The sequence below is a fragment of the Achroia grisella genome, unplaced genomic scaffold (genome assembly GCF_030625045.1).
Source record: "Achroia grisella isolate CSIRO2021 unplaced genomic scaffold, CSIRO_AGI_Agris_v1 utg980, whole genome shotgun sequence".
Taxonomy (NCBI): Eukaryota; Metazoa; Arthropoda; class Insecta; order Lepidoptera; family Pyralidae; genus Achroia; species Achroia grisella.
In genome coordinates this window covers 988,321-1,005,613 of record NW_026713079.1, presented here as the reverse complement: position 1 = coordinate 1,005,613, position 17,293 = coordinate 988,321, and the positions used below count along the sequence as shown (strand labels likewise).

The following is a 17,293-nucleotide window of genomic DNA, read 5'->3' as shown; positions in this document are numbered from 1 at the left end:
GAATCCTCTCACGGTACAAACATTTGTATTCATGAGTATGATTGTTAGTATCAGTCTGGGTGTTTTTTATGTATATTATGTATGTATTTACAAAAACATATCTATGTATTTATATCAGTGTTGTATGGGTATACTGTCAGTTGGATGTTTCTAATTATTACAAATCCTTACTTGGTTTTGCCTGCCTGGGCTTCCATTTTCGCTGCGGTTTCACTGTCTTCCCGCCCCTAATCCTCCCCAAAATGCTTAACAGTCTCTTCTTCATGGGTTCCTTCAACATCACCAAGTAGGGCGTCATTGTTTCTTGAGTCATTGGGTTCTCGTCTTTGGGCCAAGTTCTCCTATAAAAGAAAATAACACGTGTTTTTTTTGTAATTTGTTTTATTTGCTTTATTTACCCTAAGGCCTCCGCTGAAATCAGCGCTGTAGCTTCGGTTGCAGCAATATGCTGATCGGAGTCCTTTTTAACTAATATTTTATAGTAGCATATTGGTTTCTGATTGTTTTATTATGTATATAACTAGCTACCCGCGGCAGTTTCTCACGGGTACTACATGTATATACACGGGTTATACATATAAACCTTTCTGTTAACTCACTCTATCTATTACTAAAAACTGCATTAAATCCACAGCTGCAATTAAATGAACAGACAGCGGTAGAGACTTTATTTTATACTATGCAAAGATTTCTGGCGTTACCCATACATTAATTTTGAGTTTTCACCAATCGGCGGCAGCTCGTCGACTATATGGTACAGCAGAACATCGTTCGAGCTTGGCAACAGTCCATTCCGTGATTCAGATCCCATGTCAATATTGCTTCGTTCCTGTGAAATAAGTATGAATAAAAAAAAATAGGAATATATTTTTTTATTTTATTGTTCTTTGTAAATTTCATTCCAATTTAATATTGGTTAGTTTTACCTAGTTGATGTGGAGCCTGTATTAAGTTAAGAGTCGGCTCGTGACCACCGCTAGTGCAACCTAATCGAAACGTCGAGAGAGGTAAATACCTTTATTTGCCATAAAATTATTCGTGTAAAAACCCGATTAATAATATAAATAATTAAGTTATAGTTTCTGTAGATAAAGATTTCTGATTCCTCCGACATTACCCGTTAGTTTTAGAGTTTAGTGCAGGAATTGCTGTTAAAACATTTTGTCTATGTCAATTCATGTAAGGTGTACAAATATATAAATACATAAATGTATTGCTGCCAATGAAATTACATAAAAGAAAATACATTTAAACGATACTTAATTATTCATTCATTCATTCATAATTTAAGAGCTACGCTCTTGTCGGTGGAGCTCTTGCCACTTTCCGCGATCTTCCATCATGCTCTTTAATTCTTGATACGACACGACTCCCATTTTCTCCTCAATTTGTTTGATGTAGCTATTCCTTGGTCTTCCCCTCCCCCTCTTTCCTTCTATTTTCCCCTCAATAATAATTTTCATGAAATCATCGTGCCGTATCAAGTGTCCTAACATTTTTCCTCGTCTTATAGGCGGCAAAAAAACCCGGTTCAGCATATGTATGTATATGTATTTTACGATATTTCATCTACATGTATATCTTTTTTTTTATTTGTATTTTCTATGTAAAAAATATTAATTTTTGGACCGTTAAGCAGCGCGCATAATTTTATTTACGGAACTACACGACCAACACTGGGACTTCATCCGTACGTCGTGGAAATTCCGCACATTCGCACTGAGCGGTTCGCATCGACCTTCCTAATACGCACTGCCAAAGAGTGGAACACACTTCCAGCTTTTGTGTTCCCGGAGAAATACAACCCCGGATTCTTCAAGTCTACGGTAAATAGATATCTTCTGGGCGCGCTTACATCCTATATATGTAGCGCGCTTACATCCTAGGTCTTGCCATCATTTACCATCAGATGAGGTAAGACCAAGCGTAATCCCATTATTAAAAAAAAAAAAATATTTCGTTAAATGAGAGGGACTGACTGAAAATCAGCGCTGTGCAGCGTACGTGTAAACGTTACGCTCACAGCATCAGCTGAGTCAGCAGCTTTTGTCCAGAATACGCAGTGTGAGGTACTACTGTTGCTATTTTATACGTAGTTTTATTAAACTCTATTTTTTATAGTCCTTGTTCAACAAACAGTGTACGAACTCAAATTTATATCTATCTTTTGTTCTGGCAATAAATCAATATTATTATTATTATATCTGTTGGCATATAATAATAATAATATTTATTTATTGCTTTATATTTATTTATGCTCCTGTGCGGCGATGGTTTTCAACCCCTTTCTACCAAATTTATACATAATATAAAAAATAAAATGTATTAATATCTAACGACTTCTGAATGACACTTTGTGAACAGAGTCTTAGTCCATAGTTCAGGAATGGTAACAAGTCATAACACGGTGGTCACATGACCACACGGTATTGTCAATGTATAATAGTAATATCTTGAACAATTCACACAGCGCCATCTATTCCCGAGCTAAGCAGAGCTTGTGTTATGCGTATTAGACAACTGATAGATATACTTAGATACATTTTTTTTGGAAATACATACAAAATATACATAAAAAACAGACCCATACCAATACAAACAATTATAGTCAGGAATACAAATGTTGGCCGCACGATACAAATATTTGTATGAATTAATTGAATGTATACTTGATACATTTTTTTTATAAATACATACATAATTTCTATAATTTCTTGAGAACCCATAACATAAGCTCTGCTTAGCTAGAATGGGGTTACGAGAATTGTCAAGGGTTGCCTTACCATAGAGGCCAAATCGGTGTCCACCTCGTCAGGAGGCGGGTCCTCGTAGACATCGGCTGCTCCTCCTAAGGCTACCATCAGGACCACGACGGCGCTGCAACCCACGTAAACTCGACTGGACATTTTTCTTTATTATTTCCTGTAATTTCAAGAGAATTGCGTGCGGTTTCACTTGCTTGAAATTTATAGCCTATGTGTTAGTCTGATGTATAACCTATATTATTGTAATGTTTCATTAAAATCTACTCAGTAGTTTTTGAGTGAAAGAATAACAGACATGCATCCATACTCACAAACTTTCGCATATAATATTAGTAAGATATTCACAATTGTTATCCTAGATAGTCTAGTCATATAGATAGATAGATAGATAGGCTAGTCTAGGAAATTGTAAACTGTTATTGTCGTGATGATTGCAACACTACAGTAAATAAATATTTTTTTAATAAACTGGTTTTCCTATTCGGTTTTTAGTTCTTAAATTAATACAGACTGCACCTGTAATTTAATATTAAGATACGATCTTCTTCAGAGCCTGTACACCTGTGCGGAGCCGTGAGTCATTAGTTTACTTATAGCAATGAATAAATATACACCCTATATAAAAGTTGTTTTTCGAACAATACCTGATATCTGACGTTCGATCTATAATTGCTGTCTCAAAACGCCTACTACTATTGTCATTGCAAAAATAACGTGCCGTCATTTGATTGCTATACGGCTTTGGAAAGGTAGAATAGAAGTTTATTTTTATCAATGAGTTATTATTGTATTAAAATTTTGATATTGTTAATTGTTATCATGTAGTTATACTAATATGATCAATTTTAATTAGACAGTACAAATATGCGTTACAGAACTAAATATTATGACGGATTCGGTAGTCTAGCAGTTTAGCACACCGCTTTACTCGCGGGTTTCCTCGCTCAATACAAACATTTGTATACACGAGTATAATTGTTTGTATTGGTCCAGGTATTTTCTATGTATAATATGAACGTATTTACATATAAAAAGATCGGTTGTCATATAAATATGCCGTAATATATTTTTTTTTATTTAATATTTTACGGCTCTGGATACAAGTCATTTTTAGCCCAACATAAAATATCCGTTTAATATTCCCATCAACTTCCTTCCTTCTTCCCACATATATTATTATTTATAATTCATAATACGTAGCGTATATTATTTGAATTCTAATAAATCTGTGCGTCCTTATTATGAGAAAGCGATAAAAATATCCTGGACTACGATATGATTCACTTTTATTTGCTTTTGAAGGAGATTAAGAAATAAATAAATGATGTTCGTTTATTTTCAATAAAATATAAATATGCTTATTAAATTATACTTATTTATAAACATATTAAAATTGTTAGTTGATATATTGTACATTTTTAAGTTGTTATGCTTAACTGGGTTTTCAGTTTCAGTCAGTTGCAATAAGTTCTCATTTGGAGTGATTAAAATTAAAAATATTACGAATATTATTATTTATACCGAGGTAGAATATAATAGAATAGTAGCTCGTACATACTATTTCTATTCTATTCTATAATCTTTTTAAAAATTCCAAGCGAAAACTTTATTTTGTAAAAAAAAAATGCAATATAAAAAGGCGAAATATTTAAAGAATCATTCCAAACTTCAAGAACAAGAATATGCGTTCACAAGCATATGCTTATGGTTTCCAGATTTTTAAAACTCGACAAATGCCAAGTAACTACAATGTCTTATTATTTTTTATTCAATCATATAAAAACTCGGCATGAGTGAATCGGAACATGTTTTAAAAAAAACTTGAATTGCCTCCTTAGATCTCTTTGAAGTGAAGTAACTTTTATATAAAACGAGAAATTGCTCATGCATATCTGAATTATATTTTCCATTCCTTTGTCTGTTTTATTTATAACTAGATACTCGTCCCGGCTTCGCACAGGTGTACATGTATTATATATATAAACCTTCCTTTTGAATCACTCTATCTATTAAAAAAACCGCTTCAAAATCCGTTGCGTTTTAAAGATTTAAGCATACATAAGGACGGACAGACAGCGACAGCGACTTTATTTTATACTGTGTAATGATTTCACAAGATGTACAAGTAGAGGACAAGTTTAGTAAATGTAATAATTATTTGCTGACTAATATTAGAAGCTAGTTAGTGATGATTGCAACTTCGTCATCGAATGCATTTGTAGACGCCAGCTAGTATAATAATATGTAATTTAAATTATTAACCGGGTCTTAACACGAATAATTTTATGGCAAATAAATATGTACGGATACCGTGAGTGCTGTGTGTCGCGAACTTTCGTTAAACAATCTAGTGACGGTAGATAAAGAAAAAACTGCTGTCACCTATCTACATTGACATCGCTGTTACTCCAGTCAGCTCGTGACCACGGCTAGTGCAACCTAGTCGAAACGTCGAGAGAGGTAAATACCTTTATTTGCCATAAAATTATTCGTGTTAAGACCCGGTTAATAATTTAAATAATGTATATTAAACACGAAAGTTTAAAATTAACTATAATAATATGTAATATCAATGAATAATTAAACACTAAGCAAATTATATTATGGGTAGGACATACCTACTGGACAACTGATTTAAATATATATAGATAGATACATTTTTTTTATAAAAAAATGGGTTGGGAAAATGTAATTGCGGGAGACATGGTGGAATGCGAATTTTCTGAAGACGATGTCTGGGACAGGTAAAAGCGGCGTGGACAAGGAAATCTGACCCCACTACCATGTGGGATATGTAACTAGGAAGAGAGAGAAACATTTTTTTATAAATACATACATAATAAACACAGATAACACCCAGACTGATACAAACAATCATACTCATGAATACGTTTGCACCGTGTGACGAACCTGCGACCATCGGAAGTAGGGTGGTGCCCTAAATCGCCAGACTGGCATACTATCGCTATACTACTTAACTTGGGATTAGATGGCGCTGTGTGAGTTACCTGAGATATATTAGGATACAACAGTTGAATGAATCATATGAACATTAAGTACACATATTAGAAAAGAAGTGATAAACAGACAGGCAGATAAACATAGACATTGATATTAGTATGACCACAGATAAGATAATATTACATAGTATGACCCAATTAAGGTACTCCTAATTACAACTACGCTTTACAAAAATCTCGTAGCTACTATGCTACAAGGTCTGTAGCGCTCCCGTGCTACGAGCGGCCTAGCTACTACGCAATTACCTACGCCGTAGCCTTACGGTGTATTGAATTTTCTCTCAATTTCCCGGCACTGTAGATAGATAGATAGAATATATGTTATTGGATGGAAACTGGATTGTTAGTAATGTGGATTGATGATCTTATTGGTAGCAATGTACGAAAACAAGTTGACCTCCATGCGATTCCTCCTGGAAACCATCGTGATGAATTATTTGTGAATTTGTCACGATGGGCTAACTGACCTGACCTCATTCTCATCTTATCATCCTCCACTGGTGCCCCACCAGCGTAAACCGTTAGCGCAGACGGGTGCACTATTTCATTATCATCTATAAATATATATCTACTTTATTTGTAACTAGCTACTCATCTGGACTTCGTACGAGTGTACATGTATTATATAAACTTTCTCTTGAATCACTCATATCTATTAAAAAACGGCTTCAAAATCCGTTGCGTAGTTTTAAAGATTTAAGCATACATAGGGACGGACAGACAGCGAAAGCGACTTTGTTTTATACTATGTAATGTACAGTAATGAAAATAGATAACCAATATATTAAAGAACACATGTATAGTTACAAGATAGCGGTCTTATTGCTGAAAGTTTTTTTTCAAGACAACCATAGAGAAACAGATTTAAATGTCGAATATATATGTAATATGAAAATAGGAGAAAAGTATAAAATAACAAACATATAGTGATAAAGACAATAATAATAAATATAATATGAATTAAAATGTATGTAAGGCTTCTATTACCAAAGACTAATCTTAGAAATGTGTATAAATATTCTCACTAGTGTGTGTAATTTTTTTTTTATTAATTTAAAAGCAAACAAATATTATATGTATGCTTGATTATCACCACCGTAGTATAAAAAAAAATTCTCACCGTTGATTCACGATATAAACTATATTATTCTGTATGTAAGTAGAAATTTACACTTATTTTCAAAAATAAAAATATTTATAAAAATCGGTTATACTCATAACATTAATACTCGAATTAAAGACAACTTTGTTCTTGGTGTTGAAATTGTGAATGGATATTCCAAAGAATACTCTAGAATTATATTAAAAAAATAACTTTTAATTTATATTGCAAAACATATTTACTCAGTAAGCGATAACTTAAATAACAAACCTGTATGTCAATAGTTCATGCATATGATTGAAATGATTGAATTATTGATTGATACAGAATTGATTTTCTTGTTACAAATTTTCATTACATTTAGCAATGCTAAAATTACTTTAAAAAAAGGAATCCAGTTGAATTTCTTGCCATCAATTGAAACTGTAGACTGATCTGAGCGGTAGGTAAATAAAAAACTTTAAAAATACTAACTTGGATATATCCAGCAACTAAAAGACGACCTACGGGAATATTTTTTTAATTAATTTTTCAATTTAAGCATAATTGTGAAAAAAATAATTTTCATACCTATTTCATATCTATATATTAATAAGTGAAGCTTTTTACATAATTTGCGCGAACGTTAAAAACAAATTGACTAAATGGCTGTTAGTGCACTGTATCTACTCTATAGATGATTATTTAAATTATAATTACTATGAATAAAAATGTAATGTGATGAAATAATAATAATAATTGTAAAAATATTATATAATAATCGATAACTATTAAATTAGAATATAATTGTTATAACATATGTGATTTTTAGGCTTAGTGATAAAAATTTGCATGCCTACTGTAAAAAGGCATATTACAGCGCTGCCTGATATCCTCATTTTTTAGATATCCTCATTGGCTTAATTGTTTACTATCTTGTCTGTAATGCAAATAAACGACTTACTTACTTACTAATATTTTTAACACATATAGTAAAGGAACAAGGAAGGAGTGCAAAATCCTAATGTTTTTCAATATTATATTAAAAACACATTAAATTAATAAAGAAAAAGTACCATATATTTGACACACACACGCATATAAACGTTTTTGTTTATTGTTAAAATCTGTAGTTAAATTGAGAGTATATATTATTTGTATATAAATAAATGTTAAATTATGGTTTAAAAATTATATATATAATTATGGTTGTAATTTACGCCAAGTGGTCGAAATGGTTATAAAGTTTTTGCATCGCGTATTAATATTATGATGAATAATTGTGTGTACAAAGTGGAAATAAAAAAAGAACAACTAACTTTGTTACATTTTCCCAAATTACTGAATTGGGAAGATTTGAAATAATTGTGAACGGCTCGTTTTAAGAAAGGAAAAATTAGTACAAAAGCGGAACAGAAAAAAAATTGTTTATTGCAAAATTTCTAAGTATGCAATTCACGCATGAAAATACGACATTCTCTCTTTTTAAAAATTGACATAGAAAAAAGAATTGTACATAAAACCTCAACAATAATAGCTCGATGCAGATGTACTTGGTTTATTTAGTTCTCCAATTACATGAATTGTACAACTCACTTATAGTATTTTTTTTTTATACCGAGAATAGAATATAACTTTTATCATTAATTCGTTGCCTTCAAACAAGAATATTCGAACACGTCATGATATACGATCTTTTACCTCATAATAAGCAGTTATTTATTTTTTATCTAGTAGTTACATCCATTTATAGGACACAACACGCAGCTGTATGTATATAATATGTGACATATAAATATGCATATTAGAAATTATCTCATGCCTATTGGAGTTTCCTACCGTGTTGCAAAGTTAGATTTTGTTACCTAAAAAGCACTAGTTGTGTTTAAAACATGCATTTATGTATTTATGTTAGTTGTTTAGTAATCTAAGTAGAAGCTATGATTAGTGTAGTTTAGGTCTATATAGCGGTAATAAAACATATAATTCAATTATTTGTTTTATACGTACAATTATCACTTTTTTGTGCCGTAATTAATAATATTTGATATTTCAAAGTACGTTGAAAATATATGAAACAGTTCAAAACAAATCATTTTGCGTAGTGTGTCAAGGTAAAGGAGTTACTTGCAGTCACTAAACACAGTATGTTAAATTTAAAAAAATACGACGTAACTTCTGTATTGATATTTGTGTATTTTAATATTACAAATTATATTTATTTTATATTTTAATTAGAAAGTAATTATTATTCGTTGTAAAGTATAAGTGTATCAGTTTAAATATTTACACAATGCATGCAATTTAATTATTATTTATGGATTTAATTGTTTAATAAATTAACAATTAAATTATTTGTTATTATAATTATATTTGTATTATAAGTTGTGTTAATTATATTTATTGTTCACTCAAATTAAATAAAAAAATCATTTATGTGGGATATTTTAACCGCTTATGAACATCAAGTTTTTTGCATTAATATTTTCCTCTACCGTCCAGTGTGCAGTACACAGATTCAATTAATTATTATTCAAAATTATTCGGATAAAATAACTGGCAAACTGAAACACTAAATAGATAAATCACATTTAATTATTAATAATTAACAATTAATTGAAACACAATTTATGTAAAAAGTTTGTGGTATAAATTAATTTTAATATTACAATGAGCAATACACGAATTGGATTTTGAAATAATTAAAATCTTTTAAAGTCAAACATGAGTTAATTTTAATAAAAAAATATACAGTAACATCAATGTACAATATTTATTAGAAAAGAATACTAGCCGAGTTTCTTCTCGTCGAAGTCATTCCGAAGTGATGGTAGATTTGACAAATCATAAGACTCTGTAATAGACCTATATGAATAAAGATATTTTGAATTTGTATTTGAATCAACTGCAATTTTTTGCAAAAATACAGATATTTACAATAATAACACCGTTGCAAACTCGACGTGGGTCGTAAATAAAAAACTATACCTAAAACAAACATTACAGTAATTAATCCGCAAGTACTATACTAAACTGATTTCGAATTACACAAATACTTTTACAAGGGTGGGTACAGGCTACCTTTCGGAGGGTTGCGTCGCAGTCGACTGACGGCCACAGCCACCCTCCCTTGATTATATCTCGTCCCCTACACCTGGACGAGATGGGTTGTAGTTGTAGTACGCAATAGTTCGAGGAACGTAGAACTTAATTTATTTACAGGTAGACTTTGTGCTAAGATTATATTTTAGAGAATTATAAAGAAAGAAAAAAGAAAAAAAACATTTTATTCAGTGCAATGTAAAAAAATCTAAATATATATGACTCAAAGGTGACTGACGTAGTGATCTATCAACGCACAGCCCAAACCACTTGACGGATCAGGCTAAAATTTGGCATGCAGGTAGGTGTTATGACGTAGCCATCCGCTAAGAAACGATTTTGATTAATTCTACCCCCAAGGGAATAAAATAAGGGATGAACGTTTGTATGAAACTTTGTCAATTTTAAACCGGTCTGGTTGAGACTTTGCATGCATAAAGCTACTATGACGCAGGTATCCTCTAAGAAAGGATTTTGATGAATTCCACCCTTAAAGGCATAAATTAACGCGAGCGTAGCCGCGTGGCAAAAACTAGTACAATGTAATCGTACATTATAAACAACAAACAAAAAAAAAGTCGAAGTCCATTACAACGATTATTAGACGCCCTCGGTGGTCTAGCGGTCTAGCACACGGTCTTTACCCACCGATGGTCGCGGGTTCGATTCCTCGCACGGCACAAACATTTGTATTCATGAGTATGGTTGTTTGTATCGGTCTGGGTGTTTTCTATGTATAATATATATGTATTTACAAAAAAATATCTATATATTTGTATCAGTTATCTAGTACCCATAACACAAGCTTTAGCTGGCTTAACTTGGGTCTAGATGGCGCTGTGTGAATTGTCCTGAAATTATTATATTATATTATATATTACATCTTAGATAATTCCGTTTAAACGTAAATTACGGGAATATTATTTATACTTGTAACTTCTCTTTTATTTCCCATATCCTTATTGTACATTTTTCTTATCTATATACATGTTTACTACTGAACCGATTGCAAATTTGATTTACACATTGTGTGCAATTTTATCCAACTTGAAAGATATAGCTTACATCTCCATTTATAGTCGCAATATTATTTTATTCCAGAATCTTCAGAATGCCGGCCACAGCAACCTGTTGCCGGGTCTGCTAGTGTATTTATATAAGATATAGTTCTCTCTGAATATATCTATAATTGTTTTTTGTTACTCCTTACATTTTTTTATTTTCAGGCGATAGAGTTTGGACGCTCCACCTAACTCAATTCTTAGTAGTAATATTATTTTATTCAAGAACCTTAGCCACAGCAACGCGTGGCCGGGTCTACTAGTATATATATGAGATATAGTTCTCTCTGGATATTTCTACAACAGAACAACAAGTGAAGATAATTGAATATTACTTTGAAAATGAATGGTCAATTGTTGCAACGCAAAGATCGTATATGCGCCATTTTAATGTTCGACATCCCCTTGGTAGGCCTGCAATAAGGAACTTAGTGAAGCGTTTTCAACAAATGCTGTTGAAATCTTCACTCGTTATTCTGTTGTAAACTTATCCATGATAAAAAATTCCAGGGATTATATTTTTTAATTCTGAAAAGAGAAAAAGAAATATATTATAAGAAAAACAGTTATTTCATTTTCAAAATGTAAAGTAACTTATGGGCCACCCTGTATCTAGAAGAGCTGTATTTTTGTGTGTTTATTCTACTTTAGTCTATGATGGATATTATGTATGTTATTTAAATGTAGAGATGTAGAGTGTCTTAAATGTAATGGATTAAGGGACCGTATTAGGCACATTGATTTAAGAAGAAAAAGTGTAATCCATTACATTTAAAATAAGTAATCATGTTGCTAAGTAACAGTTGATATGTAACGTGCAACTGATCGGAACGAGAATAAATTATATTTGCTGCTATGTATATGTGTAATCCACTGAATATCTCTATCAGTCTATTCTTTGTAGTATTTCTATGTGTGTAAATAAATCCCATTTTAATTTTTACTTTAACTACTTTTACGTAGTATTACAAACTAATTAAAGAACTGAAGAGCGAAAGAACTAATTCACTCACGAACTATACAAGACTAGTGGGTGGTGACACGTGGAAGCAACTGCAACGACACGAGTTATAAAACATCAAAATATCTCCAAATAGATCCGCCAATGTTTATATATGTATGCTTATATAGTAATTTTAAATGCACTTACGTTTGTTTTTACCCGACTGGTTAATAGGAGGTTTGAAATTCTGTATTTTTTATCATTTTAACATAATAATATTCCTGAACAAGTCACAGAGCGCCATGTAGTTCCAAGATAAGCAGAGCTTGTGTTATGGCTACTAGATGTCTGATACAAATACATAAAATTATTATTTTTTAAATCAACATGTGTAAGAAACGAGGTATCGAAACTGCGACCATCGGAAGTAAACCCGTTAATCATTAGACCACTGAGGCCGTCAACTTTTTTTAATTGGTGCTTTCGGATTTACCTGTATATATGTAAAATTATGGCAAACATATTTTCTCTCAAAACCGTAAACAAAAAAAAAAAAATAAATTGAAAATAATTTTGTGGGAGGTAGGAGAAAATTTTATACCTGTATACCATATAGAGATAATGCTGCCTAGCTATACCTCATGTGTTTTATGAAACTATAGCCTTCGTAACTTTTCTATTTATATTTTAAATAATGTTTTTTTTTACTAGACACCTAGCAATAAAATAAGATACGATCTATGTGTATATTTGTATAACGAGCCCGGTGGTCTAGCTGTTTAGCACTCTAGCTTATTTCCGATGGTCGCAGATTCGATTCCTTGTACGTTACAAACATTTGTATCCAATACTGTTGTTATATATTGTTATTACTTGTCTTATTGTTTATACTTGTCCGAGTGTTTTCTATATATCTCCACAAAAAAAAGGTATCAATATTTATATCTGTTGACGTTGTGGGCGCTGTGTGAATTGTACCTATACATTATTATTTTCAAATTTAATTGGAATCCGTTGTAATCCATCGTAATTAAAATTAAGCAACAAATATCTGAATATGTGTACAAAACTTTGATATTAATATCGGGATTGCTTTATTCTCTACGCCTCACACCACCCACTCCGTATGTCGCCACAGAAGTCTAGATCGATCTCCGAACTCATAATAGGCATACCTCCAACATTATATATAATTAGGTGGGGAAATGGAATTATTATTAATGTACACCAACTACTCCAAAGCTACCAAATTACTACTAAAAAGCTACCAATTACTACTAAAAAACTACCAAATCGTCTTCCACGCGGAACATCGAAAACATCATGATGAGTTCCTGAGGAATTTATTGCGTTAGGTCAACAACTTCCTGCTAAAGTCACGATGGACCAACTGACCTAATATCATGTTTTTTTAAGTATGAGAATGATAAAACTACATAAGAGGTCAGATAAGTTAGCCCATCGTGACAAATTCTCTAGGAATGTATCACGAAGGCTTCCGTGTGAAGGTAGACCTATATAACATGGTACATTGCTAGCAATGGGGATTTATACTAGCCACTATTACTAGCAATCCCCCCAATCCAAGTTTTTTTTTATAGATGATAATGGTGAAATGGAATGGTGCACCTGCCTGCGCTAACGGTTTACGCTGGCGGGGCACCAGTGGAGGATGATAGGATGAGTATGAAGTCAGGTCAGTTAGCCCATCGTGACCAATTCAAGATAAATTTATCTCGATGGTTTTCATGGGGAACCGCGTGGAGGTCAACCTGACGGTAACATTGCTAGTAATGGGGTCATGAGTCCACATTACTAACAATTCCTTTCCCCCTTCCCCAAACCTCGTGTTCATCCTATGATTCTCTACTGATATACAACTTTACACATGTCGTGTTTGGTTATGACCAGATTTCAATTCAGGATCTTTGGGTTTAAGTCAGAGTAGTCCAGTAAACGATGTTCTATAATAATATTTCAATACATAAAAGTCTCGTGACGCGGTGTTTGTAACCAAACTCCTTCGAAACGAAACGAAACTTTACCATTCTTATGAAATTTTGTGTGCATCGCGTACGTTCGAGAATTGGCCAATATCTATTTTTCGTACCCTCATAGATAAAGGTGCCCCTAAAAATTTTATTTATTCTTTTGATAATATTTTATTTTTAATGAATTAAAATTTAGCATTGAAAAATACATACAACTTAAAATTTTCACTCTTCTAAAATCATACCTATTTTTTAATAGAATATTTGGAGATCGAATTGGGGAACCCGGCAAACATCATTTCATAGTATAAAACAAAGTCGCTCTCTATCCGTCCCTATATATGCTTAAATCTTTAAAACTACGCAACGAATTTTGAAGCGTTTTTTTTTTTTAATAGATAGAGTGATTCTAGAGGAGGTATATATGTATAATACATGTATACCCGGACGAAGCCTGGGCAAGTAGCTAGTATGCAATATAATATTTATTTATATCGCAACACAACGTGTGTCGGAACATCTTGTAATTAATAAACCGCTTAATTTTTGTTATGGGTGACAACCCTATTGCACTGTACAGCGGGTGGCATCCTTACCTACCCTACATACCTTATTGATTAATAGTTTTATATCTCGATTTGTTACTTATACCTTTTGCATCACACATGCAAAAGAGAAATGATGGGCACAACTGAAATTATTTGCTCTTCAGGCGTCCTGTTTCTTTTGAAATAAAGGTCCAGTTCTTGTAGGTGTGTAAAGATTGAACCTTTCGGAATGCTTTTATATACACGGCCTGTATCTTTACATAGCATAAAACAGTGGCGGTCGCTGTCTGTTCACTTATATCTTTTAAATTTCATTAATTATAAAATAACCCTGGACAATTAACACAGCTCTATCTAGTCCCATGGTAAGCAGAGCGTCTGTTATGGGTACTAGACAACTGATGTACATAATATACATAGAAAACACCCAGACCGATACAAACAATCACACTCGTGAATACAAATGTTTGTACCGTGCGAGGAATCGAACCTGCGATCATCGGAAGTAAAGCGGTGTTTACAAAAAATATATATATATCTATATCAGTATCTAGTACCCAGAACACAAGTTCTGCTTACCGTGGTACTAGATGACGCTGTGTTAATGATCAAGGGTTATTTAATTAATAAAACCTATGGAAAAAACAATATTTTGATTTACTATACCTGTGTTGCCAACTTTAATAAACCAGAGCCGCCGTTCTGGGAACTGAAATCATTAATGTTTCGTAGGTGCCACAGTTTTCATTATCACAAAGGCTTGAGTTTTGCACGTAATTAATTGTCGTTTGGTTACAGCGTCGTATAATTAGTCGTGATTGCATGTCTCATGTGTGTGTGGGAGTCGAAAACACGTGTTCGTTGATTTGCAATTTATCTATAATTAGTTTCATCGAACACTTCAAACCACTTTGCTCTGTAAAACAAAGTGTTTTTATTCAAAAATTCTCTAGATACAAACAAATAGAAATAGAAATAATCTTTATTCAAATAAACTCATTACAAGTTCAGATGGTTTATAATAATAGTAATTTGAGGGTCTCAGTGGTCTAGTGGTTTAATACATTGTCTTACTTCCGATGGTCGCGGGTTCGATTCCTCGCACAGCACAACATCAACATATAACATTTCGAGGATTCAATAGAAAAATGACATTTATCAAAATTAGAAGGTGGCATTGCCTGCTTTCGTATAAGTCAACTAGCTTTTGCCCGCGGCTTCGCTTGCGCATGGTAAATTCCACCCCTACACACAAAATTAATACCCTTAGGGGTGCACAAAGCTTAAGCTTAGCTTAGCACAAAAATTTGTATTCGTGAGTATGATTGTTTGTCTAGGTGTTATCTATGTATTTAGAAAAAAAAAAATATCTATGTATTTGTATCAATTATCGAGCCGCTCGTTCTGGGAACTGAAATTATTAACTCATATGTTGTCGTATATACCTCAGTTTTCATTATCACAAAGGCTTGAGTTCTGCCCGTAATTAATTGTCGTTTGGTTACAGCGTCGTATAATTAGTCGTGGTTGCATGTCTCATCGCCTTATTAAAGTGTGGGAGTTCAAAAACATGCGTTCGTTGATTTCCATATAGGACAATTTATCCATTACCAGCTACCTGCCCCGGCTTCGCACGGGTGTACATATATTATACATATAAACCTTCCCCTTGAATCACTCTATCTATTAAAAAAACCGCAACAAAATCCGGTGCGTAGTTTTAAAGATTTAAGCATACATAGGGACGGACAGACAGCGACAGCCACTCTGTTTTATACTATGTAATGATTAGTTTCATAGAACACTTCAAACCATGTTGCTCTGTAAAACAAAGTGTTTTTAAACAAACTTTCACATATTGATACAAACAACTTACATTATGGTTTTTCGAGGACTACTCTAATGCGGTTGGCAGTAGCTGGCCTTTACAGAACTGCTGTCTCATCATATGTAACTTTACATTTCCAATTCGAAACGTGCGAATACAAACTACCAACTAGCACTACATTATTAGCTTCAGATATTAAGTACACAATAGGATTAAATCAGTTGTAGTGATTAGAGCAGATCAGTCCCTACAAGCAGCACTCGTTCACGAGTACGACGTATGCCAGCCATCACTGCGCTCGATCATATATTAAGGAGCCCAATGACCCATATTTTCACAGACAGTCTACCTTCAATAAATTTTATATCGGAAATCCTACAGATTGTATTAGTACCTACGTATTTTCACAGCCCTTGGTATGATTGGGTAAAATTTTCCAGACGAATCTACCTGTTAGTTAAGTGATTAGAGTAGGCTTCCCTGTTAATTAATTACATTTCGAGATCAGAAATGAATTAATTATTCTAGAAACTATTATAAATAAGGCCTCAAATATATGTTTTTTTTTTTCGTTCTAACCACACAGTACTCTGCCACGTTTAATATAATTTCAACAGTGGAATAGAATAGAAATCATTTATTCAAATAAACTTAATTTAAGCACTTTTGAAAAGTCATAACATTTTTTTTATCTACCACTCGTTCAGAAAGCTGTCACGAGTATGACGGATGAGCCAGCCATCACAGTTAATGTATCGGTCTGTTTTTGTAACATTTGATTGTATATACATCAAAATTTTGTTTTTAGGATTCTCAATTCTGTTTATAGATGGTTTATAAGAATAAATTTCAAATCAAATCAATATATCTATCTTTGTTGATGTAGGTCTATTACGGACTCTTATGATATGTCAAATTCACCGTCAGTTCGGAGTGTTTTCGAGATGAGAAATG

General features: G+C 32.6%; 1 protein-coding gene across 1 annotated transcript; it reads right to left on the bottom strand.

The window, feature by feature from the left end:
• Positions 1 to 157: 157 nt before the first annotated feature.
• LOC131854392 (uncharacterized) lies at positions 158 to 2,906 on the bottom strand. Its single transcript, XM_059205507.1, has 3 exons — positions 2,784 to 2,906; positions 702 to 829; positions 158 to 341 (listed from the first exon to the last, which is right to left on the bottom strand). Exons 1-3 carry the CDS (start codon positions 2,904 to 2,906, stop codon positions 158 to 160), a joined length of 435 nt encoding a protein of 144 aa, XP_059061490.1.
• Positions 2,907 to 17,293: the final 14,387 nt, after the last annotated feature.

Excerpts from the sequence above, each read along its gene's own strand:
- LOC131854392 (XM_059205507.1), bottom strand. The coding sequence starts at position 2,906 with ATGTCCAGTCGAGTTTACGTGGGTTGCAGCGCCGTCGTGGTCCTGATG. Across the intron at positions 830-2,783 it reads ACACCGATTTGGCCTCTATG|GAACGAAGCAATATTGACAT; the intron begins GTAAGGCAACCC and ends CTTATTTCACAG. Across the intron at positions 342-701 it reads AACTCAAAATTAATGTATGG|GAGAACTTGGCCCAAAGACG; the intron begins GTAACGCCAGAA and ends TTTCTTTTATAG.